General features: G+C 43.5%; 1 protein-coding gene across 2 annotated transcripts in view; it reads left to right on the forward strand.

Moving 5' to 3' along the window:
• CFAP54 (cilia and flagella associated protein 54) overlaps window positions 1–25,062 on the forward strand; it is a 220,844-nt gene that overhangs the window by 174,604 nt on the left and 21,178 nt on the right. For both annotated transcript variants that reach the window (XM_045000813.1, XM_045000816.1), the window contains exons 59-64: window positions 2,225–2,333; window positions 5,903–6,008; window positions 6,767–6,865; window positions 8,617–8,758; window positions 12,978–13,181; window positions 14,004–14,215. In XM_045000813.1, the coding sequence (XP_044856748.1) occupies window positions 2,225–2,333; window positions 5,903–6,008; window positions 6,767–6,865; window positions 8,617–8,758; window positions 12,978–13,181; window positions 14,004–14,215 (872 nt within the window). The remainder of the gene's footprint in view (window positions 1–2,224; window positions 2,334–5,902; window positions 6,009–6,766; window positions 6,866–8,616; window positions 8,759–12,977; window positions 13,182–14,003; window positions 14,216–25,062) is intronic.

A 25,062-nucleotide genomic window follows, 5' to 3' on the forward strand; every position in this document is an offset into this window, starting at 1 on the left:
GACAGACTGACTAAAAGTATCTCTACTGCATTTAATTATACTTGAATATATTTAACAAGAGTACAGTATATAATGACATTTCAGAAATACAAGAGGAGTTTCATAGACTCATAGAACTGGAAGGGACCTCAAGATGTCTTCTAGTCCAGTCCCCTGCACTAAGGCAGGATTAAATATTATCTAGACAATCCCTGACAGATGTTTGTCTAACCTGTTATTAAAAACCTTCAAATATGGAGATTCTACAACCTTTCTGGGCAATATATTCCAGTGCTTAAGTACCATGACAGGAAGTTTTTCCTGATGTCCAACCTAAACTTCCTTTGCTGCAATTTAAGCCCATTGTTTCTTGTCCTGTCCTCAAAGGTTAACAAGAACAATTTTTCTCCCTCCTTCTTGTAACAACCTTTTATGTACTTGAAAACTCTTATCATATCCCCCCTCGGCTTTCTCTTTTCCAGACTAAACAAATCCAATTTTTTCAATCTTTCCTCATTGGTCATATTTTCTAAGCCTTTAATCACTTTTGTTGCTCTTTACTTTCTCCAATTTGTCCATATCTTTCTTGAAATGTGGCACCCAGAACTGGACACAATATTTCAGTTGAGGCTTTATCAGTGAAGTGGAAGAATTATTTCTGGTGTCTTCTTGCAGCACTCCTGTTAATACATCCCAGAATGATGTTTGCTTTTTTTTTTTGCAACAGTGTTATACTGTTCACTCATATGTAGTTTCTGATCCACTATGAGCCCCAGATCTCTTATCACAGTACTTCTTCCTAAGCAGTCATTTCTCATTTCGTATGTGTGCGATTGATTGTTCCTTCCTAATCAGAGTACTTCTCATTTGTCCTTATTGAATTTCATCCTATTTACTTCTGACTATTCTCCATTTTGCCCAGATTGTTTTGAATTTTAATCCTATCCTCCAATGAATTTGCAATTCCTCCCAGCTTGGTGTTGTCCGCAAACTTTATACGCATTCTCTCTATGCCATTATCTAAATAGCAGCAAAGAGTCCTGTGGCACATTATAGACTAACAGACATATTGGAGCATGAGCTTTCGTGGGTGAATACCCACTTCGTCGGATGTACTCTTTGCCGCTTTTACAGATCCAGAGTAACACGGCTACCCCTCTGATATTATCTAAATAGTTGATGAAGATATTGAACAGAACTGGACCCAGGACCAATCCCTTCGAGACCCTACTCAATATGCCCTTCCAGCTTGACTGTGAACTACTGATAACTACTCTCTAGAAATGGTTTTGCAACCAGTTATTCACCCACTTTATAGTAGCTCCATCTAGGTTGTATTTCCCTAGTTTGTTTATGAGAAAGTTATGTGAGACAATGTCAAAAGCCTTACTAAAGTCAAGATATATCACATCAACTGCTTCGCCTCTATCCACAAGGCTTGTTACCCTGTCACAGAAACCTATTAGGTTGGCTTGATACATTTGTTTTTGACAGATCCATGCTGATTATTACTTATCACCTTATTATCTTCTAGGTGTTTGCAAATTGATCTCTTAATTGTTTGCTCCATTATCTTTCCACATACTGAAGTTAAGCTGACAGGTCTGTAATTCCCTGGATTGTCCTTATTTCCCTTTTTATAGATTGGCACTATATTTGCCATTTTTGCAGTCCTCTGGAATCTCTCCTATCTTCCATGATTTTTTGAAGATAATCGTTTGTTCACCTATCTAGTTTATCAGAGAGTAAGGGGAACAATCAAGAAGGGTAAAGATATTGCAGAGATGCTAAATGACTTCTTTGCATCAGTCTACAGTAAAGAAAATAAGAGGATTGTGACAAATTTCAAAATGCTATGGAATTAAATAACTGTGTCCCATTAAATTCATTGCAGTAGGGTTCAAAGTCATATATATTGGAAAGAGCAATCTGAAATATTGACATGCATTATTGGATTCTAATGACATCTAGGTGTCACTGTATTTCCAAAGTTGATTACTGTAACTATTCAACGTATTTCAATACAGGGTAATACTTCAGTTCGGAATAACTTGTCATACTGATATCATACATTATATTTAAAAGCAAACTGAAAAAAAAACCTGAATACGTGCCCATTACTTGTTTATCAGCAGGAGAAAAGGAAAGGCAACGTGTTATCTGCATTTCCTGCAGGAAAAAGCAATTTGGGTCTTGCAGAGAAAAGAATAAAATCATGCAAAACTGCTTTGTGTTTCTTTCTTAGGTAAGGTAGAGCGCCAGATTATTGAAGCAGGTAACAATAAGTCACCACGAGCTGCTGAAACCCTGTTGGAAGCCATAAAAGTGAGCCAGCGAAATGATCAAAACTTTGGGTAAGGAACTGTGAATATAAGTTTTCAAAATACTTTCTCACTTTAGGTACATGCCACTATGTAGTATTTGTCTTTATTCTGGGACTTTGTGTGAGGCTTCTTTTATAAAGGACAGGCTTCTTTCCCTCTTTGTGGAGAGATTTTGTCTATTCCAAGATAAAAGAAATATTGATATAGTTTCTTATGTAATGTAAATGTTGCTGGGGTTTAAATATACATTTCCATACACACTGAAATAACCAACACATAAGTATTACATTAGATAAAAGTTAGAGCTTTCAGTTCTGTTTTGGAACATGTACCCTCTGTTTCAGCTCCAGGAACAAAAAGTGCTAAGTTTAAGTTGATGGTTTTATTTCATTTTAAAAAACATGAATTGCAGTCCACATCCAAAGGATAGAAAACTAGCAACTGTAGCAGGCAGTGCAGCTGGCCACTCAGCAACAACAGCAGGACTAGTGACTCGACAGTGAATGTTAGAAGTCAACCAACATCAATATGAGCAGCAACAGGAAGAGCAGAGGAAGAATGGGGTGGCCAGGAGCTTCTCCTGAAATGGCTGAAGGAGGGGTCCAGTGCCAGTGTCAGAACTGACTGAGGCTGCATGAACCAACTCAGACCTCAGACTGGCCAAATCAGGCCCAGATGGTGACTTTGCAGACTATTTGATTACAATAGAGAGAGTAACAGTGGCAGCAGAGTGGATATGAACATCTAGGGGGAGCTCAGGCCACCTACCAAGGTCTCAGTGAGGATGCCTGACATCATAGCATAGTAAAGACTATTGTCTTGAGCTATCACCGTTGCTCCTGATCTGAACCCTATTATTGCCCAAGGGATCCTCCTCAAGCACCTGGAAGCCCAATCCAGAGCTTGGAAGTCCTAAAGAACTTTCCAGACCATGACTTCAAGAGCAGCTTGGCCTGAATATGTGGAAAAGAGCAGCTGTATGAGGGATCCCAGGGGGAGTAGGTGAGGAGTAGGTGCCTGTAGCCTGGTAAGCTAAAAGAGCTAGCAGACAGAAACAATTGAAAGGACAGATGGAGCTGGAGAAGGGCAAATGTGCCTTGGAACAGAAATGAGAACAGTGTTCCTTGGTGTTAGTTACCAGCAAAAAGCAGGCAATAGACTGGAAGGATCTAGAGGCCTGAATCGATTCAGGCAGTGAGGACCAGGATGAGCGTCTCTGGAATACTGGACATCAAGACTGTTAGTTTCTATTCCTGACTCAGGGAGCAGATTGTGGTCTCCTGATTACATACAGTACAGCCAAATATAGCAATGCCCCTGATTGGGTTCTCTGTGGGAACAAAACTGGGGTCCTCTGCATGTAAAAACATGATCCTCTACCACTTGAGCCAAAGAATCAGAACTCTGAGCACAGAAGCAGCAGCAGAGTCATAAACCTTTATATGTGGCTTACCTTCTAGAGCAGGGGCAGGCAAACATTTTGGCCTCAGGGCTGCATCGGGTTTCCAAAATTGTATGAAGGGCCGGTTAGCTAAGGCTGTGCCTCCCCAAACAGCCAGACATGGCCCGGCCCTGCCCCCTATGCGACTCCTCCTGCTTCTCGCTCCCTGACGGCCCCCACCCCAGGACCCTGCCCCATCCAACCACCCCTTCTCCCTGTCCCCTGACTGCCCCCAGAACCCCCACCCTTGACTGCCCCCTGCCACCCCATTCAACCCCTCCTCTCATTCCTGACTGCCCCCACCCAGGACCCCAACCCACCTGTCCCATCCAACCACCCCTTCTCCCTTACCACCCCCAGAACTCCTGCCCCTGACTGCCCCCCACCATCCCATCCAACCCCCTCTCATTCCTGACTGCTCCCCTGAGACCCTGCCCCCATTCAACCCCCAGTTTCCCGTTCTCTGACAGCCCCAACCCCTATCCACACCCCCGCCCCCTGACCACCACCCCGAACTCCCCTGGCTTCTATCCAACCCCCCTTGCTCCCTGCCCCCTTAGTGCACTGCCTGGAGCACCAGTGGCTGGCGGCGCTACAGCTGCGCCACCCAGAGCACCAGGACAGGCAGCCGCGCTGCCCGGCTGGAGCCAGCCATGCCACCGCACAGCACAGAGCACCGGGTCAGGCTGGGATCTGCAGCTGCGCTGCCCCAGGAGCTCGCCACCCCGCTGCCCAGAGCATTGTGCCGGCGTCGGAGTGAGCTGAGGCTGCGGGGGAGAGGGAACAGCGGGGGAGGGGCTGGGGGCTAGCCTCCCAGGGCAGGAGCTCAGGGCCAGGCAGGAGGGTCCTGCAGGCCGGATGTGGCCCATGAGCCGTAGTTTGCACACCTCTGTTCTAGATGGTGACACAGTGCCATACTCTGTTAGTGTAGGTTTCACAAGCATCTAATGTGCCATGTTCCTTCTGAAAGAATGTGTGGTGAAGTAGACGAGACATAGTTCTGTATTAGAGACCTGGGTTCTGTTCTGGATTGTACCTGAAGTGACCTTGTGCAAGCTCTTAGTTATCTTATTTGTGAAACTGGTTAATGAGAGGTATTCCCCACAATGTAAAATGGTGGCTCAGAATAAGAGCTGTGATGTTCACAGAATTATTGACAACAGTTTTGAAGAGCTGGGTCTAGAACTCATGATCTTTAGTTTTGTTGTTTAGTGCACCTTTCCTTAGTCTACACCGCAATGTCTCTCTCTCTCTCGTTTTGCTTCACAAGAATCATGTCCCTGCTGGAACTTATCACAATGAATCTGTGAATTGGCAACAGTTCAGCATGTGACTGTGTTTGGAAAGAGGACTGCATAGTCAGGAGACTGTTTCACATAGGAAGAGTCCTGAGTGGCAGGAGGACCTGGAGAGAGCCAAATAGGAAGCCTGGAAAAATTACAGAGACCTACAGGGAGCAGCAATATTAAGGAATCTCTCCAACCATAGAGTCTTGGCCCAAGATTATAAAGATATGTAGGAAATGGCCTAGAGACAAAGTGAAGAGGATACCTTGCTTGAAAGTTCAGGGTCTCAGGGTCAGATCTGAGTTGAGGGAGGGATTATGTTTCCCTGTACCTCAGCTGAGCCTTGTGCGGAGCTTAAGAGGCTATTTTGCTTTGTCTGGGCATGTTTTGTTTATTCCTGGAAGAGGAAGGACCTTTGTATAGGTTTGGCTGGAGAGCTATACCCCAAATCAACCATCCACAAGAGAGAAAAACTGAGGCAGTGGACATGTGACCTAACATTGAAGCATTAGACTGTGCTTATAGGAACATATACACATTGTGTACATAGAACCAGATCAGTTTGACAAAAACAGCTTTTGTTTACCAAGTGCTTGTTTGCATGTTACACACAATACGTTTTGCATGTTCCTAAATAGTTATGCCATTTGTTAGGTTTTCTTGCTTGGTATGGTATGCCTTTCTTACTTGAAGTCTTTATATCAGGACTGGATATTTTTCTAAAAGATCTGCTATAGCTCAAATAGGAATTATGGGCTGGATATGGAATCACTGGAGTTCTACACCCTGTATTATGCAAAAGTTCAGACTGAATAATCATAATAGTCCCTTCTGGCCTTAAAATCAATACATCTGTGTGTTCATTTTTGCAGGATGATAAGGAAATCCTACCTGGAGATAGCACTGTTATATTTCCATTTGGCTACATATAAGGAAGAGGCTTCACAAACTGTTAAGATAGAGGCATCCAAAACAAAGGTACATCCTCCTTTTTTTAGATCATAACCTCCTCAGAGAATGGACCATGTCTTCTTTTAGCATATTGTAGACACTACCACAATATATATTACAAATAAATAATACTAACATAAAATACAGCAGTAGGATTCTAATTTGGTTTATTCTATTTTTTGCAATGTTAATGTATGTAAAAATGGTTTAAAATAAACAGGAAAACATTGAGGTCAGAAGAATAACCCCAAAATTGTGGCTTAGTTTCAGATTCTGTACTAGTGAATTTGTGGTTCTCAGTATCATTATAAACTGAACTTCAAACATTTTTCAGACTGTCGTTACTCAGTATATTGTTATTTGTGGAGTGTTTTACAACTGGAGATGAGGGGCAACACTGCAGACACAAAAAAGTAGTGTACTGCAAGGTACAGTTACAAGCACTAGACCATCAGGGAAATACAGGTCAATAGGTAAGGAAAAAAGAGGTAGTACAAAGGTGTCGCTTAAAACTCAAGACAATGTTTACTGACAAAAATGGAAAAAGCTGTATACAAGAACTATGTGAAAGAGAGGGATCATGATGTGCCTTCAAAAATACAAAATTATAGTGGAGACCCATTTATATAATTAGGGTGGTTTTAAAAATAGATCTGTGACTTCTCACAAATGTTACTGATTTCTGTAACTTAACTACCATGACTCCTCCAGGACCTGCTCCCCACCAACTATGTATTTCCTTGACAAACCTACCAACCTAATTATTAACTGTTGCTAAATTTTAGCCTACTCCTAAAGAACACTTGGCTTCTACTGAGAAAATCCCCCATGTAAATGAAGTGTACAGAGCACAGGCCTGGATTGCAGTCAGAGCAGCTACACAGGTTGGTGTGATATTTGGGGGAGATTTTTTGTGCTTGATTCTATCTTTGGGTATGACTACACAGCAAAAAAAAAATAAAAAAATCCTGTGGCAGTGAGTCTCAGACCCTGGGTCAGTTGACTCAGGCTCTGTGATAAATGAAGAGGGGTGAGTAGCTCCCTTTTATGGACACCCAGCCAACCAATAGCTATAAAATCCCTCTTAGTAGCTGATCTCTAATTGCTCTACCTATAAAGGGTTAAAAAGTCTCACTGCTATGCATAGGTAAAAGGAAGTGAGTGGGCACCTGGCCAAAAGAGCCAATGGGAAGACTAGAACTTTTAAAAATTGAAACAATCCCCTTTTGTCTGTCTGTGGTTGTTCTCCCGAAGAGAAGGAACAGAGCAACTATGCTGTAAGAAACTTGAGCCAGGTAGGAAAAATCCTCAGTATCATACCTAGAAACTACTCATTTGAAACCCCAGATATGTAAGTAGATCAGGAAATGTTTAGGAGATGCAATTAGGTTTATCTCTGGATTCCTCTGTGCTAACCCCAGGTGCTTTTTGTTTTGCTTGTAACCTTTAAGCTGGACCTCAGGAAAGCTATTCTTGATGCTTAATCCTTGTAGCTGTTTTTTTTTAAATCTAGCAAATGCCTAAGTTCCCAGATGTATTTTCTTTCTTTTTTTTATTAATAATAATTACCTTTTTTAAAGAACAGAATTGAATTTGTGTGTCTTGAGAAGTTTGTGCACATGTTGTTTAATTAGCTGGTGATGACAGCTGATTTCTTTTTTTTCTTTCTTTCTCAGCTCTTCCCTGGGGGAGGTGGGAGGGGTGAGTGGAAAGGGCTTGAGGGTACCCCACAGGAATGAATTCCCAAGTGCGCCTTCCTGGGTTCTCAAAGGGGTTCTGCACTTGGGTGGTGGCAGCATCTACCCATCCAAGGTCAGAGAGAAGCTGTAACCTTGGGAGTTTAATACAAGCCTGGAGTGGCCAGTATTAATTTTAGAATCCTTGTGGGCCCCCATCTTCTGCACTTGAAGTGCCAGAGTGGGGAATCAGCCTTGAAAGGCTTGCATTGCTGGACTAAAAATAGCAGTGTAGGTGTTCAGACTCAGGCTAGAGCCTGGACTCTGAGGCCCACCCTGTTGCCAGGTTTCAAAGCTCGGACTCCAGCCTGAGCCCAAACATCTACACTGCTATAGCCTCACAGCTCAAATCCCGTGAGCCCAAGTCAGTTGACAGGAGCTCTGAGACTCGCTGCCTCAGGGTTTTTTTTTGCTGTGTAAACATACCCTATATTCTACTCCTACCAGCTGTGAAGACAACACAAGGCAGGAGGGACAAGAATTAAAATTCATTGGGACTTCTGCCAGGCATGTTATTTGGAATACTTAAAATTAAAAGCATTGCTCATACAGCGTTCATCTCTCCTGGCCATGTCTGACACAGGTTGCTTTTACTTTGATACAATGCACATCTAGGAATTAAAGGCCTTATATGTATGCATACACATTTGACATGTGGGGAGACATCAGTGGCATCCAGGTGAGGATGTCTGATTTGAAATCACTTGTGTAATAATTAAGTTGTCAACAGTAATTATCTATTTAAGTGAGATATGTATTGTATGTCAGAGAGAAATGGAAGATTTCCCCAGTCACCTCTCATGTTGGGTGCTTAATTTTTTGTAGTCTGTTTTCTTGTCTCAATATATGTATACATATTACAGTGACCTGATTCTGACTAAATTAAATGTTAATTTTAGGTCAGTGAAGCTATGCTTGCTTCTCAGCTATTAATTGGAAAGAAGGGTGTTAAAGGCCACCAAGTGAAAGCCATAAGAGAACAGAACATCCCAGAATTTGCTTCTATGGACCTTCTTGCTTCATACAAAGATTTTTTGTCTGGTATTATTTTATATCTAACAATTGTAGAACATTTAATAATCAATGGAAAATATCCATCACATGTAATATAACAGTGAATTTAATATGTAAATTCACTATTATATTACAAAGTCAGATCATCTTGTTTGCCTTGGTATTAGGTTCAATCACTTGTGGTTTTTTGGCAGTAAAGAAACATGAAAGCTTTCTTATTAGTTTTTCATGCTTGCAATACATTTTATTTGTAATACATGTAAGATAAAGACAAAATCCTTCCTGGCCTTGCAAAGAAGTACAAGCAGGGCCGGCTCCAGGCACCAGCTTAGCAAGCAGGTGCTTGGGGCGGCCACTCCGAAGAGGGGCGGCAGGTCCAGCTATTCGGCGGCAATTCGGTGGAGGGTCCCTCACTCCCGGTCGGAGCAAAGGACCTCCCGCTGAATTGCCGCAGATCGCGATCGTGGTTTTTTTTTTGGGGGGGGGGGGGGAGAGGGGCTGCTTGGGGCGGCAAAACCCCTGGAGCCGGCCTTGAGTACAAGACTTAAAGAAGAGGGAACATCTGCCACTTCCCCAGTATACCCTTACAGGAGCAGGGCAAATTACACTCCTAATAGTTATAGTGCCAGCTAGCTCACTTGCCAGCAGTTCATATCACCAAGGGAGCATGGCCAACTGTTATTAGGGCTGCAGATTAGTCATGGCATTTTTTATAAAAAATCCTAGAGCACAAATGGTAAATTCAGTAAAAGTCATGAGTGACTGCATTTATTGTGACTGCTCCCTGATTTTTTTTATTTAAAAAAAATACCTTCCTCCTTGCCCCACCCCACCTGCAGTAGCCCCAGCACTGCAACCCTAATCCCACTCTGCGAGGAAAGGAGAGGGGACTAAAGAAGAAGCCTGCCTCGCACTCACCCTGGGCAGTGGCAGCTCCTGCAGTGCCTGTCCTGCAGGACTGTGCCTGGTGCCCCATGCTCAGTCTGCAGCAGAGGTTCCTGCAGCTGCTGTTCCACAGGGTTGGGCCCAGTGCCCCACTCCAGCTGTTGCGTTACTGCTCAGGTTTGACCACCCCATATCTCCCCCATTATGATGGAGGGGCATGTGAGCCAAACCTGAGAGGTGCTGTGACCCCACATGCTAGGTCATAATGCAACTTAATGAAGTTTGGCCCACCTATCCTCCCCCTGCTCTGCATGCTCTGGTGAATGCAGAGCAGGCTCACTTCCAGTCTCCTCATATCTCTTCACTGGACTGAGGTAGGTTCACTCTCCAGCTCCTACCTCCCACTGTTCCCTGGGCCTCCGCTATGCACTGAGCCAGTGACCCAGCCTTTGGGAAAGTCACACAGACAGGCAGAAAAGTCACAGGCAGACAGAAAAATCACAGTGACAAACCTGCAGCCCTAATTATAATCTATTATATCTATTAATCAACCACTATCCAACACTATCTTTCCAGTCCAGTAAATAAAAAAAATATATTCAGTAGATTTTATGTAAGACCCAGCCAAAAATAATGTTTTGTGATCTTGCATTGGTTGATTCATAACAAACCCTGTTCCTAGAGCTACACAGAGATCAGTCTCATAGTAAAAGTAAACAAAAAAGATTTCCTTAAAAATCAAGCTCCATTTGAGAAACAAGTTAAAAAATTATCCATGTTTACTGAATAATAAAAGATAAAATTAACAAAGGGAGATTTTTCTCCAATTTCTAAAATTATTCTGCAAACAATGGAGCTCATTAAAATGATGAAATGGCAGTTTTTATTTAAGAAATAATTTCAGTGAAATAAAGTGTTGCTGTGGAACAATGATTTTGAAATGCTATGTAAATACCAAGGCAAAACAGAGATGTTTATATTTTTTGAAACAGAAAACCTTGATGCTGTGATAACATTCTGTTCCAATGACTTAATTTCAGTTATTCCAAATGACTACTGTAGATGGAATTATTTTGTCTGATACATGTTGGTGAAGTGGAGCAATGACTGCTTACTACACCACTGTTAAATAGATGTGTTGTGATGGGTTTATAAAAACAGATGGGTTGTGTGCTACAGCCTTCCATTAATTTAATTGTCTGGCATGAGTTCCATTTGCTGACAATTGCTTATCATTTTTCTTTTAGCAAATGTTGCAGGTGTTTGTCCTGGTTGTTTTGAGAGGGAATACAAAGGAGAATGGAGGATGTAGAAAGGAAGTAATAAGCCATAATATGAAAAGGAGAATTGAAATGAAAATGAGCAACACAGCATGTAAAATATTAGATTTAGAGGCACTAATGAGGGAAATTGTTAAAATTTCACTTATATACAGTGTGGGCATTTTAAATTCTGTTTTTACAATTAACAATGAAATGATCTTTAACAATGAAAATGGAGGGCTTACTTATTTTTCTATATGCACACATAATTAGCATAAACTGTTGTTTGGGAGATTGTCACTGGGAATTAATGCCAAAGGTTTTTTTGAATGGTTGTAAGAGACAGACAAGAATGTAGAGGTAGATTTTGTAGGCTTTGAAAACAGCAAGGAATTGGAAAAGAGACTGAATCAGGCATAGTTCAAATAGTGTTGCCAGGCCTGCAGATGCAAGGATTCCCTGTGTTGTGTGCTGAAATAGAAGTGTTAATACTCTGAGTATTCACTACCCCATCTCTACTGTTGCATTGTGCGGATTACATTCTCTTTTGTGCTGAGAGCTTTGTGCTAACAATAGCTTCTTTAAAGATAGCATCTGTGCATGATTCTCACTTCTGGATCTTAGTTCCTTAGCTCAAGACTGGCAAAACTGTTGAAACTTCCCTAGCTCTTAGAGTTTTTCTTACCCTGGAGGGCAGCAGTAGCAGGGTAGAGTGTAGGCCTCACTGATCATTCTGCTCCACTCCCTGCTGAGTATAGATTGTGCCCCCTGAACTTTACAGTCAGTTATTTCCTTTTTGAAGTTGGCAAAGGAGTTTCATGCAGGAGACTGTCTCACCAGCTATCACTCCTAAGGGTTGAAATAACAAAAAAGGAGCTTGGTCTTGCAAGTATTCTGGGAGAAGGATGCCCAACTGGTTTCACGGAGTTCAATATTCAGTGCACTTGCAAAATCAGGATAAAGTTCTATAAGGAGGGTCAGAGACTCATACATTGTACAAGTAACCTGGCCTTTAAACGGTTTCATTAAAAGAAAGAAATAAGATTGGCCAATGTGCTTTTTGAGTTTGTCATGGATTAAGTAAAACAAGAGATCTTAAACAAAAGATCAAAAATCAGAAATAACTGGAACAGAGTGATTTTTATTATAATGGTCTTATTAGGTTGGGTTTAGAACCTACTGCACAGTGAAAATGAAAAGTCAAAGTCTGATCCTGCAGTGGATTGCACATGCTGTACGCAGATCAAATCCTATTGAGATCAGTAGTGTTCTACACCCACCTAGCAGTCTGCCTGTGCACTATCAATGGGACGATCAGAGACACTAAAGGCAAAAGCCAAAACATGGAAATGTGGAATGGCCTAATATGACATAATGGAAGAATCATATCGAAAACTATATGCACTCTGGAGCTAATTCACATCTGTTAGGCACAGCCCAGAGTAAGAGAAGTCACACTGTCTTATAGGGCCCAGAGAGGAGTCATTACTTTCAGGAGTTTTCTAGCTCAAGGACAGTGTACCTACTGCCTACCCCCCATCCTTTATTGGGTACAGCCTGCTCCCCAGGCTGGTGCAGAAAAGGGTGGGAACATATTCCTCCTCCTCCTTCCCAAACTGTTTGTGTCTTCAGTCTCCATGTCCTCAGGGGACTGTGCTCCCCTGAGCACAGGAACTGCAGTTTTGCCTGCCCCTCATGTGGGCCACACAAAGAGGTTGAAGGTGCTATGTGCCTCTCCTCCTGCCTCCCACCCCAGCTTGAATTCACATAAGGACCAGGCAGAATCTGGCTCCTGATGTTAAAATATTGAATGTTAAAAACATTTTCTCCTGACTGGTAAACAAATACGAAAGCAGGCTGGAAAGGGCTTTATAGTCACTTCCCTTGTATAGCCACATTGCTGGGGTCACAAATGGCATTTCAGCTGCAGAAGATAAAGTTCAGCGCAAGACTCAGAAATAGCATTGAAAATAAAATTCCCTTTTGGTGTGCATTTTAGTTTCCTTCTGCTGTGAAGTACACCTTAGCTTTTAAACTTGCAAATTGGGAGGTTGAATAAAATGGGTGCGAGTTAGATTTAATTGTTTTTGCATTTGCAGATGGATATGAGGTTCGCTATAAAAACCTTATGGCCTCTTCTATCAAAAATGAAGAAATCATACAAAGTGAAAAGGACCAAATAGAAAGTGAAGGAACAGAATATAATATCTCCAAGGACATCCAGAGGAAACAAACTATAACATGGGTCCATTTAATCCGCTACCATAATTACTTAATAAGACATAACATGAGCCCTCTCTTTGGTATGAACTGTCAATTTTGCTTTTTTTTTTTTCTTGATGCCAGGGGAATTAGGGGAATTATTCTCTGAGACTAACTCCAAATACCTGATACTGAGCCTGATTCTGAGCTCTTTTGCACTGTGTAAATCAGGAGAAACGTCACTGAAGTCAATGGGGTTATGCTAGTGTAAAACCACTGTAAATGAATGTAGACTCAGACTACCATATTATGTCTCTTTTGCATCACTAAATGGGTCTCTTGAAATTGATTTCTCATTTTTATTTCAGTAAGCTATTTCATTTTCAAACTGTTTGTTTTTAATTACAGAGGCCTAAGTAAATATTCGATTGTCAAGGTGATAGTGAGAGTTGCACTTAAAAACATTACATCCCAAGCTCCAGGGGTGGTTTTGTTCCGCCTCAGCTGTTGTCTCAGGGTAAGCCCTAACTGAGCTCCTGGGGGAGATGGATTCTTCCTTCCACTGAGCAACTCTTAAAATAATCACCTCAGAAAGTGTTTCTTTCTGCAAGCACCAACTGGGAGGTAGATGCTCTAGTCTGTCACAGAATTGTATGGATTCTTAAGCTACTTTTGTTATGTTTGTTCAGCTACAGACAGCCCTGGTCCATAACTGTGGCTTCGAAGGTGCTACAACAATTCAAATAAACAATAACAATTAAGAACCATCAATTTAGGAATTCTGCAAACAAAATTTACAGATTCATTGCTGAATTTATTTAAATTTATTATATGTTTTGGATTTATAAATGCCAAGCAGTCATAGAAAGTCTATATTTCTAATTAGCAAATGGTAAATTAATGAAGATTTTCTCTTTCCAAAGCTGTCTCCAAATCAACACCTGGATCATTTTCTATGGAAGATGCACTGTTCACTTCTGTTTTTGATACAGGAATTGTTCTACGTTTAGCAGAAATGCATTTTTTCCTTAAAAAACATCTGTATATTTATTCAACATGTTGTCTTGAAGATTTTCCAAAACAGCTGCAGTTTTTAGAAAAACCAGGTGCTAGTCTGGCTGCTGTTCCTGTAAAGGTATGTTTTAAAAATTATTTCCCTGTCACGCTTGCATGACATGCCTTGCACTCATCATTCAAGGAGAGCTTCGTGGACTCTCCAAATATTCTGTTTCTTACCAGCTTTTCTACAAGGGTGAAATTCACACCAGTGCACAGGGCTAGCACAAAGCCCATGCAACACTTAAGTCCTATTCAAGATTTATTTTAAGGAATTAATTTTTGCACCGGCTTTTGTGCTGATCCTCTGCACAGAAGTGAATTACATCCAATGTACATTGTGTCTATAGCATGAAAAATAGTAGCAATTAAACAATGTTATTTTAAATGAAAATTTTCATAAAAAGCTAAAGAAAATGTCAGTGTTATTTGATAGAAGACCAATACTTTTGCCTTATCCCTTGGTCAAATCCCCATGCGTCACACCAAAAATACCACATATTCAGATTGTAAAAACCTTCTATCCTGTCAGAATTGTATGTTTTGTATATATTTTATGTGTTACATACAATATTATGAAACATTTTCTTCAAAAAATTAATTCTATTTATTTGTCTAAAGAGGACACTGCAGAGTTGTTTAGCTCCAGATTTAACTTATTTTTAAAGGTGTGTTACAATTGTAAATATGCATATTAGACCAGCTGAGTTGGTAGTTTTAGAGTCAGTCCATTCAGGACTGAAAGGTGGCAAACAAACATGGCAATTAGTCCACTCCAGATCTCACAGTCATAGAGTTTAAGGTCAGAAGTGACCATCAGATCATCTACTCTGATCTCCTGCATATCAGAGGCCATCAACACAAACCCAGTACCCATACACTAAATCCAAAGTATTACATTCCACAGGAGCCTAAACTATTATGTGAAACAGGCAGAGCATGGGAGGGACTGACGTATACCAATGCCCAAGGTCCTTGCAATGGAAGAGAATTGATAAGTGAAATATACACAGATTATCTCAGTGTGTGAGCTGCGCAAAATGCTGCAGAGAAAGGAGAAAAAAAACCCAAAGTCACTGCCAGTCTAATCTAGGGGAAAATTCCTTCCCAACCCCACGTACAGTGATCAGTTAGACTCTGAGCATGTGAGCAAGAATCAGCCAGCCAAGCATCTGAGAGAGAGAATGCTCAATGCCTCTTTGGAGCCCTGGCCCGCCCATCAGTATCTCATCTCACATGACTATCTCTGATGCTTTAGAGGAAGTAGACCAAACAAAACCATCCAAGAATACATTGCGGGGGTGAGAGGTGTCCTTTCTTGAACCCTACAGGAAGCCAGCAGAAGCCCTGAAACATAAACTTTTAACAGGTTTCAGAGTAGCAGCCGTGTTAGTCTGTATCCGCAAAAAGAACAGGAGTACTTGTGGCACCTTCAAGACTAACAAATTTATTTTAGCATGAGCTTTCATGAGCTGCAGCTCACTTCTTCGGATGCATACTTTTAAGAACATAATATATGAATTGGAAGAGACCCCCCCCCACCATCACAAACAACCCCATCATACAATCCCACTCATCCATCTCTCTCTTTAAACTAATCTAGTTTTTTCTCCCCACAACTCCTATTGTGAGGATATTCCAGAACCTCACTCCTTTGATGATTAGTAACTTTCTGATTTCCAGTCTGAATTTGTTTATGGCCAGTTTATATCATTTTGGTCTTGTGTCAACATTGTCCTGTAGCTTAAATAGCCCTCCCCGGTGTTTATTCCCCACCCCCACCCCCTGATGAGAGCAATCATATACTCTCTCTAAGCCTTCTTTTTTCTAGTTTAAATAAGCCAAGCTCTTCCAGGAGAAACAAAAATAGGTCTTGAACTAGGTTCCATGATTGCAAAAGAAACTTTAATAAAATAAGGGAATTAGGGAAGTTGACTGAACTGAAGAACTCAAGCATCTGAATATGAAGAAACTTGAAATTACTGTAAGTCAAAGTTGCAGAAACTATCTGAAGCCTGCATCCAAAGCAAGGGGAAGAAACTCATAGGGAAGTGTTGCAGACCAAACTGGATGAACAAGCATCTCAACAGATTGTTAAGAGAAAACAGAACGCCTACAAGGAATGGAAGAAGGGATGGATCAGCAAGGAAAGCTAACTCTTGGAAATCAGAAAGTGTGGGATAAAGTGAGAAATACCAAAAGCTAAGCAGAACTGGACATTGCAAAGGAAATTAAAACCAATAGTACAAGGTTCTGTACAAAGTACCAATAGTACAAGCTATATAAATAAAAAGAAAACAAGTAAAGAAGTGGGACCACTAAACACTGAGGATGGGGTAGAGATTAAAGATAATTTAGGTATGGGTCAACACCTAAACAAATACTTTGCCTTGATTTTTAATAAGGGGCAATGGCAGGGTGTCTGATGGGAGCAAGAGTGTGGAAGTAGAAATTACCACATCCAAGGTGAAAGCTGAAGCAAAACCTGAACAACTTAATGGGACAAAATCAGGGGGCCCAGATAATCTCCATCCAAGAATATTAAAGGCACTGGCACATGAAATTGTAAGACCAAGAGCAAGGATTTTTCATGAATCCATAAACTTGGGGAACATATCCCAGGATTGGAGAATTGCAAATATAATACCTATATTTAAGAAAGGGGGGGAAAAGGTGATCTGGAAAATGATAGGCCTGCTAGTTTGACCTCAGTTGTATGCAAGGTCTTAGAACAAATTTTGAAAGACAGTAATTAAAGACATAGAGGTAGTTGGGATAAAATACAACATAGTTTTACAAAAGATAGATCATGCCAGACCAACCTGATTTCTTTCTCTGAGAAGATAAGATTTTCTAGACAAAGGAAATGCAGTAAATCTAATTTACCTGGATTTCAGTAAAGCATTTAATACAGTTCCACATAGGAAATTGTTAGTTAAATTGGAGAAGATGGGGATTAATATGACAACTGAAAGGTGGGGAAGGAACTCGTTAGGAGACCTTAACCTGTCATACTGAAAGGTGAACAGTCAGGTTGGCAGGTGGTTACTACTGGAGTTCCCCAAGGATTGATTTTGGGACCAGTCTTATTTAACATTTTCATTAATGACCTTGGCACAAAGTGTAGGAGTGTGCTAATAAAATTTGTGGATGGCACAAAGTTGGGAGGTATTGCCAATATGGAGGAGGACCAGAATATCATACAAGAAGATTTGGAGGACCTTGAAAACTGGAGTAACAGAAATGGGATGATATTTAATAGTCATGTGACAGGTTGGATCACAGAAACCCCCTCTGGGACTGCCACCTGATGTGCCGAGACTACCTCTGAGCCCGTTTTTCCCCGACTTCAGTGCCCTGCCTGGTTTGAGACAGACATGCTAGCCTGCTACAAACACAGACCCAGGTCTGAACAACATTCTCCAAAGGCTGCAGGCTTAACTGAAAACAGGTTAAGAAATGTTCCTGTTTCCAACACTCAGATGCCCAGCTCCCAATGGGGTCCAAACCCCAAATAAATCCATTTTACCCTGTATAAAGTTTATACAGGATAAACTCATAAATTGTTTGCCCTCTATAACACTGATAGAGAGCTATGCACAGCTGTTTGCCCCCCCACAGGTATTAATACATACTCTGGGTTAATTAATGAGTAAAAAGTGATTTTATGAAATACAAAAAGTAGGATTTAAGTGGTTACAAATAATAACAGACAGAACAAAGTGAATTACCAAGCAAAATAAAATAAAACAGAACACACAAGTCTAAGCCTAGTATAGTACGAAAACTGAATACAGATAAAACCTCACCTCAGATGTTTCAATAAGCTTCCATCACAGACGGGACGCCTCCTAGTCTGGGCACAATCCTTTCCCCTGGTACAGTCCTTGTTCCAGTTCAGGTGGTAGCTAGGGGATTTCTCATGATTGCAACCACTTTTGTTCTGTTCCAGCCCCTTATATAGCTTTGGCACAAGGTGGGAATCTTTTGTCTCTCTGGGTCCCCACCCCTCCTTCTAAATGGAAAAGCCCCAGGTTTAAGATGGATTTCAATACCAGATGACATGATCACATGTCACTGTAAGACTTCAAGCCTTCATTCCTCCCAGCCTGACACACAGGAAGGCCTGCAAGCAAACAGAGTCATCCACAGTCAATTTTCATGGTTGATGGGAGCCATCAAGATTCCAAACCACCATTAATGGCCCACACTTTGCATAATTACAATAGGCCCTCAGAGTTATAGTTCATATTTCTAGTTTCAGATACAAGAATGATACATACAAATATGATGACCACACTCAGTAGATTATAAGCTTTGTAATGATACTTTACAAGAGATCTTTTGCATAAATCATATTCCAGTTACATTATATTCACACTCATTAGCATATTTTCATAAAATCATATAGAGTGCAACAACACAAATTATAACCATGCACTTTGAACGTAGGGACTAACAAGATTTTCTGCTATAAACTGGGAATGTATCAGTTAGAAGTGACAGATGAAGAGAAAGTATCAAAGAGGTAGCTGTGTTAGTCTGGATCTGTAAAAGCAGCAAAGAATCCTGTGGCACCTTATAGACTAACAGACGTTTGGGAGCATGAGCTTTCGTGGATGAATACCCACTTCGTCGGATGCAAGTGTCCGACGAAGTGGGTTTCACCCACGAAAGCTCATGCTCCCAAACGTCTGTTAGTCTATAAGGTGCCACAGGATTCTTTGCTGCTTTTACAGAGGAAGAGAAAGACGGGTGTATTGGTCAACCACAGGGCAACTATGAGCCGTCAATGTGATGCAGCTGTAATAAAGGCCAGTGCAACCATAGGATACATCAGGTGAAATATTTTCAGTAGAGACAGAGAAGAGTTATTACTATTATACAAGGCACTGGTGAGACCTCATCTGGAATACTGAGTGCAATTCTGGTCTCCCATGTTTAATAAAGATGAACTCGGACTAGAACAGGTTGAGAGAAGGGCTACTAGGATGCTCAGAGGAATGGAAAACTTACCTTATGAGAGGAGACTTAAGGAGCGTGGCTTGTTTAGCCTAACCAAAAGAAGGCTGAGGGAAGATATGATTGCTGTCAGGGAGGGAGAGGAATGATTTAAGTTAAGGGCCAATGTTAGCACAAGAACAAATGGATAGAAACTGCCCATTAACATGTTTAGGCTTGAAATTAGACAAAGATTTCTAACCAACATAGGAGTGAAGCTCAGGAACAGCCTCCCAAGGAGAGTATTGGGGGCAAAAAACCTAACTTGTTTCAAGACTGAGCTTGATATGTTTATGGAGGAGATGGTATGATGAAGTTGCCTTTAATGGCATATGCGACTGCTATCAGCAATATCTCCATGCTGGCCAGAGATTGGACACTAGATGTGCAGGGCTCTGAGTTACTACAGAGAATTCTTTTCCAGAAAAAAGGGTCTCTGGCTGCTGGGTCTTGCCCACATGCTCAGGTTCTAACTGATCGATATATTTGGGATTGAGAAAGAATTTCCCCCAGGTCAGATTGGCAGAGATCGGGAGGAGGGGGAGGTGCTCATCTTCCTCTGCAGCATGGGGCATGGTCACTTGCCGGTTTGAACTAGCCTAAATGGTGAATTCTCTGTAACTTTAAATCTTTAAATCAAGATTTGAGCACTTCAGTAGCTCAGCCAGAGATATGGGTCTATTTCAGGAAAGGGTGGGTGAGGGTCTGTGGCCTGTGATGTGCAGGAGGTCAGACTAGATAATCACAATGGTTCCTTCTGGCCTTAAAATCTATGAATCTCCTCTCATAAGATAGTCCCTCCATGCCCCCAGTCATCCTAGTATCTCTTCTCTGCACCTGACCAGAATTTTTACACTGTATTCCACATGAGATCTAATCAGTGTCTTGTACAGTGGCATTCTCTATCTCTTCTGGAAATGCCTCCTCTAATACATCCTAGGATTCCATTTGTCTTTTTCAGAGCCTTGTAACACTCGTGGCTTATAGTCATCCTGTGATGGATCAACATATCTCTCTCCATCTCTGTCACTTCCAAACGATGAACCCCAGCTTGTAGCAGAAATTCTTATTATTAGACTCTAAGTCCATGACTTTGCACTTTGTAATATTGAATTTCCTCCCTTTAAGGTCATCAGGATTTTCCCATATAATATTCTGATCATCTTCTGCCTTGGTGATGCCTCTCAACTTAATATCATAAGCAAATTTAGCACAGTTATATTTGTGCCAAGGCCAGTAATGAAAAATATTGAATAAAATTGGTCCCAAGACTGATCTTGAGGAGCTTCACTAGTAATCTCCCTCTTCACCTTTCAGCACAACCTGTTGCCTTCTCCACTTTAGCCAGTTCCTTATCCACCTTACACCTTCTTGTACTAATCCCCATCTTCTCCAATTTAGCTAGTAATTTCCCATGTAGTAGTGTGTCAGATGTTTTACTTCAGTCCAAGTATATTAGATCTACTGCATTTCCCTTATCTAATAAATCAGTTATTTTCTCAAAGGGTATGTCTACACTACCAGAGTAGTTCGATTTAACTTAACTCGAATTTGTGGAATCGACCTTACAAAGTCGAACGTGTGTATCCACACTAAGGACAGTAATTCGACTTTGTGAGTCCACACTAATGGGGCAAGCGTCGACATTGGAAGCGGTGCACTGTGGGCAGCTATCCCACAGTTCCCGCAATCCCCGCTGCCCATTGGAATTCTGGGGCGAGCCCCCAATGCCTGCTGGGGGGAAAAATGTGTCGAGGGTGGTTTTGGGTAACTGTCGTCATTCAACCGTCACTCCCGCCCTCCCTCCCTGAAAGCGCTGGCGGGAAATCTGTTCGCGCACTTTTATGGTCAGTGACAGCGCGGACGCCACAGCACTGCGAGCATGGAGCCCGCTGTGATCATCGCTGCACTTATGGTCGTTGTCAACTCCTCGCACCTTATCGTCCACCTCTTCCACTGTCAGATGCTGAGAAATCGGGTGAGGAGGCTCCAGCAGCGCGGTGAGGACATGAAGTGTGAGAGTGGCACAGACCTCTCACAGAGCACGGGACCCCGCGCCGTGGACATCATGGTGGCAATGGGTCATGTTCATGCTGTGGAACGGCGATTCTGGGCCCGGGAAACAAGCACGGACTGGTGGGAGTGCATAGTGCTGCAGGTCTGGGATGAATCACAGTGGCTGCGAAACTTTCGCATGCGTAAGGGCACTTTCCTTGAACTCTGTGAGTTGCTGTCCCCTGCCCTGAAGCGCAAGGACACCCAGATGCGAGCAGCCCTGACTGTGCAGAAGCGAGTGGCCATAGCCCTCTGGAAACTTGCAATGCCAGACAGCTACCGGTCAGTAGCGAACCACTTTGGCATGGGCAAATCTACCGTGGGGGTTGCTGTGATGCAAGTAGCCCATGCAATCGTTGAGCTACTGCTCTCAAAGGTAGTGACCCTGGGAAACGTCCAGGTCATCATAGATGGCTTCGCTGCGATGGGATTCCCAAACTGCAGTGGGGCTATAAATGGAACTCACATCCCTATCCTGGGACCGGCCCACCAGGCCAGCCAGTATATTAACCGAAAGGGCTACTTTTCAATGGTGCTGCAAGCACTGGTGGACCATAGGGAACGCTTTACCAACATCAACGTCGGGTGGCCAGGCAAGGTTCATGATGCGCGTGTTTTCAGGACCTCTGGTCTGTTTAGACGCCTGCAGGAAGGTAGTTTCTTCCCGGACCACAAAATAACTGTTGGGGATGTGCAGATGCCTATAGTGATCCTCGGGGACCCAGCCTACCCGCTAATGCCCTGGCTCATGAAGCCCTATACAGGCGCCTTGGTCAGTGACAAGGAACTCTTCAACTACTGGCTGAGCAAGTGCAGAATGGTGGTGGAGTGTGCTTTCGGGCGTCTCAAGGGGAGATGGAGAAGCTTACTGACTCGCTCGGATCTCAGCGAAACCAATATCCCCGTTGTTATTGCAGCTTGCTGTGTGCTCCACAATCTCTGTGAGAGCAAGGGGGAGACCTTTATGGCGGGATGGGAGGTTGAGGCAAATCGCCTGGCTGCTGATTATGCTCAGCCAGACAGCCGTGTGATTAGAAGAGCCCAGCGGGAAGCGCTGTGCATCCGGGAGGCTTTGAAAGCTAGGATCCTCAGCGAGCAGCGTGACCTGTGACTGTTCAGTTTCTTTACAGAGAAGCTGAACCTGCCCCTGTTTCTTTACCCAGTTACTGTTGACTATCCTCTGCAGTTACATACCCCGTTCACCCCGTTTCCCCCCTTCCAACACACGTTTAAAAATAAAATACATGGAACATTGTTAATTAACAACGTTTTCTCTATTAATGACTTCGCGTTAAAGGGTTGAAACTGGGACGCAGACTGTGGTGGGTAGGGTGTGTAGTGATGTAAAGACTGCTTCTAAACTCGAGGAATGACAGGCTCCTGCTCCTAGAGCGGTCTGCAGTGCCAGACTGGTTGTTTCAACGGAGCCTGCCATCCATCCTTTTCGGGACTCTGTGTGTGGGGGCTATGTGACCTTTTGGCAGGGGAGGACAGTTACAGATTCCCCTGCTGCGTGGCTCTGTGGTCCAGGACAAGGACCGCTGCATAAGATCTGTAACCGCCCTCCCCCGCCACAAAGTCGCGTACCCCCCACCCACCCACACAGAACATGAAAACCACCTCCCAGACTGACCAGGGTGCCTACTGACTGCACTGTGTGTGTGACCTGCTGCTGATCCTGCCCCCGTGTCTGAACCCTGGTAAAGGTGATTGTCCTATGCAATTACCAACCCCCTTCCCCCCCTCTTCAAACACAGTCTTCTGTACAAGAACATGACAGAAACAGTAATTAACAGCAAAGTATTTTTAATAATCAACTAGACAGTTAGGGGATGAAACTGGGATGGGGGCTTGGGTGAGGCAGGAAGGAAAGGACTTCTCAAAATTTAGGGAATGAGAGCCTTCCTGTAATTGAGCACTCTGCAGGGGTGGAGTGACAGTTTTCACGGCCCCTGGCGCCCCTCCTGCTTGTTACTTTGGGTGAGGGGGGTATGGGACTTTGTGGCAGGGGAGGGCGGTTGCAGATACACTGCAGGGGGGCTCTGTCCTCCTGCCTGCGGTCCTGCAGAACATCCACAAGGCGCCGGAGCGTGTCCGTTTGCTCCCTCATTAGTCCAAGCCCCGTTTGAGTCGCCTGCTGGTCCTCTTGACGCCACCTATCCTCCTGTTCGCTGTGTGAGTGCTGGTACTGAGACATGTTCTCCCTCCACTGGCTCTGTTGGGCCGCCTCGGCTCGGGAGCAGCCCATAAGTTCAGCGAACATCTCATCCCGTGTCCTTTTCTTTCGCCGCCTAATCTGCGCGGGCAGGTCAGGAGACAGTCGGGGCTCTGCATTCCATTCTCGGTGGGTCTGCCACCACTGCCCCACCAGTGTGCGTGGACTCTGACGATGGGATAGTGTCGATGGCCGGTTCCTCGGCGATGTTTGCGGACGGGGAAGATGAGGAAGGAGATGAGGAGGACGAGGCAGTCGACAGCGCTTACAACGCTGATTTCCCCGACAGCAAGGGAAAAGGGGAGTGAATTCCTTACAAAGATACATTTTTGCGAACAATGAACATTTTTGCGAACAATGAACATAGTCTAGTCTAGTCTGCCTCTGTGAACAAGACCATGCACAGCACCTATCTTATGCGCACTCAGGACAAGTTCGAATTTTCGGCCTTCGCATTCATTGCCTGGGGCCTTGCACTGGAGATCAGACAAGCGGGGCAGGACAGCAGAATCCGTGGAGCAGGCAGGCGTGGTAAGCCGTAGACTTTTGGCTGCTTAAAACTTAATGTATAGCAGTGCCCTCCTGCTGCAGGCAATCCGGAAAGCATGAACTCTGCCCCTGTTCCACCCCCTCGCGGCTGTCCCCGGGAAAGATCCCTGTATGCTGCCGCTCTGCAGCCTCCACCACGTGGCTGTAAACCGACGCTTATTGTTATGCAAAGGAACAGTGAAGCATTCCCAATACTAACATTACCCTAATTCAATGCAGGAGTCGCCGAGCGAGATCACCCTGAGGAGAATCACTGACAGCGCATGCTGCGTGAAAGCCAGCACAAACCAGGGGCCTATGCTGCCATGCTCATGGAGGCAATGCTCCCAGAGTACCTGATGATAGCCTGGCGCGGAAAAGTGTCCTACCACGGAGCACCCGATAAGGCAGCTCTCCCCAGGAACCTCATGCGTAGGCTTTTCGATTACCTCCAGGAGAGCTTTGTGGAGATCTCCCAAGAGGATTTCTGTTCTATCCCCATATATATTGACCTTCTTTTCACATAGTTCAGATTCCTGTTCCATTAAAAATAAATGTTTACATGTTTAAAGCACTTACCGACTGATCCTTCCCCTGATTCAGGGTCCGGGTTAATGGCCGGGGAGGGTTGGTAGGGGATCTCCGTGAGGGTGATGAAGAGATCCTTGCTGTCGGGGAAATCAGCGTTGTAAGCGCTGTCGACTGCCTCGTCCTCCTCATCTCCTTCCTCATCTTCCCCGTCCGCGAACATCGCCGAGGAACCGGCCGTCGACACTATCCCATCGTCAGAGTCCACGCACACTGGTGGGGCAGTGGTGGCAGACCCACCGAGAATGGAATGCAGTGCCTCGTAGAAGCGACATGTCTGGGGCTGGGATCCGGAGCGTCCGTTTGCCGCTTTGATTTTTTGGTAGCCTTGTCTCAGATCCTTGATTTTCACGCAGCACTGCGTTGTATCCTGGCTGTATCCTGTGAGTGCCATGGCTTTGGAGACCTTCTCGTAGGTCTTTGCATTCCGTTTTTTGGAGCGCAGCTCCGAAAGCACAGACTCATCGCCCCACACAGCGATCAGATCCAAGACTTCCCGGTCAGTCCATGCTGAGGCCCTCTTTCTATTCTGAGATTGC

This window comes from Mauremys mutica, chromosome 1, assembly GCF_020497125.1.
Source record: "Mauremys mutica isolate MM-2020 ecotype Southern chromosome 1, ASM2049712v1, whole genome shotgun sequence".
Classification (NCBI taxonomy): Eukaryota; Metazoa; Chordata; order Testudines; family Geoemydidae; genus Mauremys; species Mauremys mutica.